At 40.2% G+C, this 3235-nt stretch overlaps 1 protein-coding gene across 1 annotated transcript in view; it reads right to left on the bottom strand.

Moving 5' to 3' along the window:
* The window catches only part of RNF144B (ring finger protein 144B), a 93209-nt gene extending 90333 nt beyond the window's left edge, over positions 1-2876 (bottom strand). Inside the window, exon 1 of the mRNA XM_007952358.2 lies at positions 2712-2876. Within this exon, the coding sequence (XP_007950549.1) occupies positions 2712-2876 (165 nt within the window). The remainder of the gene's footprint in view (positions 1-2711) is intronic.
* Positions 2877-3235: the final 359 nt, after the last annotated feature.

Raw genomic sequence — 3235 nt, 5'->3', positions numbered from 1 at the left:
TTTTTTTTCCAAATGATTTTGAGTTTTGTTCCACATTGCTCCCCCTGTCTATCCAGGATCTCCTACAAAGATCCTCCCAAGTGGTTGACAGTAGTAGCCAAGCACCGTCTATTTCTTCTGGTCTCATAGTCATATAGGCTGCAGATTGGATGGTGTACCAGTCACTAGGACTGATTGTTTCCATGAATTTTTGGTTTCCTTCATTCTTCTTGGCCCTGGACAAGGAGAGACCCATCATTGCATCTAGATGGCAGCTTGCAAGCTTTTAAGATCTCAGTCGCTACTTGCCACAGTAGAAGGTGGAACAATGATTTGTGTAGTATGTTATGCCAATTCACCTTTTTCTTTTGTTGTGAGTCTGTTCAAATTTTCTATTTCAGTCTGTTAGTTTAGGTAGGTAGTGTGTTTCTAGAAATCTGTCCGTTTCTGCCAGGCTTCCAAATTTGTTGGAGTCCTATATCTGACTCTCCTCCTTCCTCTGTTGTTCCAGGCAAATAGAGACCAATTGTTGTGCCTTGAATAGACACTTGGGAGCTTTTAAGACACCAGGCACTTAGGCACTGCACATCAAACTAGAAGGTAGAACAGAAGCACTAAACAACCATGCCCTTAAAACACCAAATCAAGAAACTAAATCCCATGATTTCTGGTTGTAGACAAGTAGCCTCATCATCTTTCTTTCTTTTGGGGAAGGGGGATGTCACTGTTGTAAATATATCTATCACATTTGCGGTATTTTTCATTAGAAACCAAGAGCTACTGAAACAATGTCAGTATTAATCCTTGTGGATATGAAATACAACCTAGTATTCCTTATATATTCTTTTTTTAAAATTTGTTGTAAAAATACAAATAACACAAATTTGCCAACTCAACATATTTCAGGTGTACAATTTAGTGATGTTAATTACATTAATCATGTTGTGCAACCATCACCTATCACTTATGTACTTTTTACCCAACACTGATGCACTCACTTGATACATTTTTTAATTCTGCACTACTACATCTGATAACAAAGATGGAATCTTATATGTTGCACCAGCAACCCCCAGACCAAAACGTCCAACCTGGTTATAACCAAATGTTGCTTCTGGTTCATCTGTTTCATGCATTAGCAGGAGGGGTCCTAAACATGTGAGAAAGTCTTAGACATAATTTTTTGAAGCACAGTGTTCAGAAACAAAGCAAGAACAAAGGAAGTGAAGTAGCCCTGCAATTACAAGGTCATTTCCTCACTTCCTGTGGAGTAACACACACTGACACAGATGAGGAAGGAAAACACATCATCACAAAGGACTCTTCTTAGTGAGGCCTACTCCTGACCTCCCAACTTAAAACAGCAAACATACACTCATCCCTGCACTTCTAACCCCCTTAATCAGCTCTACTTTTTTTCTGACCCCTTATTAGATTAAGGAGCTCTGGTGATGATGTGGTTAAAGCATTGGGCTGCTAGCTAAAAAGCACTGGGCTGCTAACCAAAGTCAGTAGTTCAAACCCACCAGCCGATTCAAAGGAGAAACATCAGACAATCTGCTTCTGTAAAGATTTACAGCATTTTAAACCCTATTGGGCAGTTCTACTCTGTCCTATAGGGTCACTATGAGTTGGGTTGACTTGATGGCAGTGGGCTTGGTTTGGTGTTTTATTAGGGTAGGAGCTCCGGTGGAGCAGTGGTTAAGTGCTCAGCCGCTAACACAAGGTTGGCAGTTTGAAACCACCAGCTGCAAAGATTTGGCAATCTCCTTCCATAAAGATTTACAGCTTTGGAAACCCTATGAGGAAGTTCTACTCTGTCCTAGAGGGTCACTAAGAGTCAAAATCAAATTGGCAGCAGTGGGTTGGGTTTGGGTTTAGGTTATGAAGTAAACACACTCAGCTACCAAGTGAAAGTGTGGAAGTTAGTTCACTGGCAGTTCATGTCTACCGCAGAGCTGCTCAGAAAAAGGCCCATCAATCTACTTCTGAAATATCAGCCTTTGACAACCCTGTGGTCAGTTCTACTCTGACACTCACAGGGCCACCGTGAGTTGAAACTAATTCCACTGCATCTGGTGGTGGTGGTGGGTGGTGGTGGTGGTGGTGGGTGGTGGTGGTGGTGGTGGTGGTGGTGGAAACCACTTTCAGGGAAACTCAGTAATAAAGGTTATGGATGTTGATATCAGAACAAAAGAGACAAACCCAATCCTGAAGATCTCTATGGTCTCTCTTTGTTATGGGGAATAAGAAGCATTCAGAATATCATTAAAATAGAATAAAAAAGAGAGGCGATGAAGTAAAAGTTGTATACTGTATGCTTTGTAGGAGATGAGCAAGTATAATGAAAGAATATCAGCATATAAAGTTAATTGCTGCCTCATTTATCCATCATTCAAAAATACCCAGTGAGCTTCTGATAGAAGGTAATTAACTCAGGAGGATAAAAATTACTCTATTTTGTTCATTAGCTAAAATCTTAAGAACAGAAAGACTCTGCTTATTCAATCAGTAATGAAACTATACACATACACATTATATTTTGCCTAAAAACCACGATATATCTGATTTACCATTCAAGACAAATGTGAAAAATGATCCAAATGCTTTACAAAGCAGGATCATATATTAGCAAACCCTAACTTCTCACGAAGCCTCAGAAATGTATCCTGTACTTTTTATAATGATTCCCCTTGGATTTTTTCAAAAGGCGTGCATCAAGGAAAACTTACAGCTGTGCAAAAGATGCACTGGCATTCCTGGAGGGTGGTCATCTTATCCAGAGAATGTTCACACAGGCAGAGTTTGCAGGTGACCAGGGGAGCCAGAGCCAGGTCTCCAGGTGTTGGATTTTCTGCAGTCATGGTGAGATAGTGGAGCCTATCAACTGCGCCCATCCGCCTGTCTGGATACTTCTTCAGTCTCCTCAATGCCTAAGGGAAGGTGCAAAGCAAAAACGACTATAGTCATTAATAGAGCTATTGTTTTGTTTGTTAATTGTAGTTTGGGTGAAAGTTTACAAAGCATACTATTTGTTCACTCAACAATTTATACAATTTTTTTTTCATAACATTGATTTCAATCCTCTCAATGTAAATCACTCTTCTCCCTTCCTTCCTGGGTTCCCTACTTCCATTCATCCTTCTTCCCTGCCTTCCTGCCTTCAGAGCCTTGTTTTTTTGGTAAATGTTTCCCTTTTGCTCACATATGTTACAGCTATTCTTTAATCAATCCATTTAGGGTCTAGCAGAGCACA

The sequence above is a fragment of the Orycteropus afer genome, unplaced genomic scaffold (assembly GCF_000298275.1).
Source record: "Orycteropus afer afer isolate SDZICR_OR568_19922 unplaced genomic scaffold, OryAfe1.0 scaffold00012, whole genome shotgun sequence".
NCBI lineage: Eukaryota > Metazoa > Chordata > Mammalia > Tubulidentata > Orycteropodidae > Orycteropus > Orycteropus afer.
Note: the sequence above shows the minus strand (reverse complement) of the source record. Positions and strands in the feature narration are given on the sequence as shown.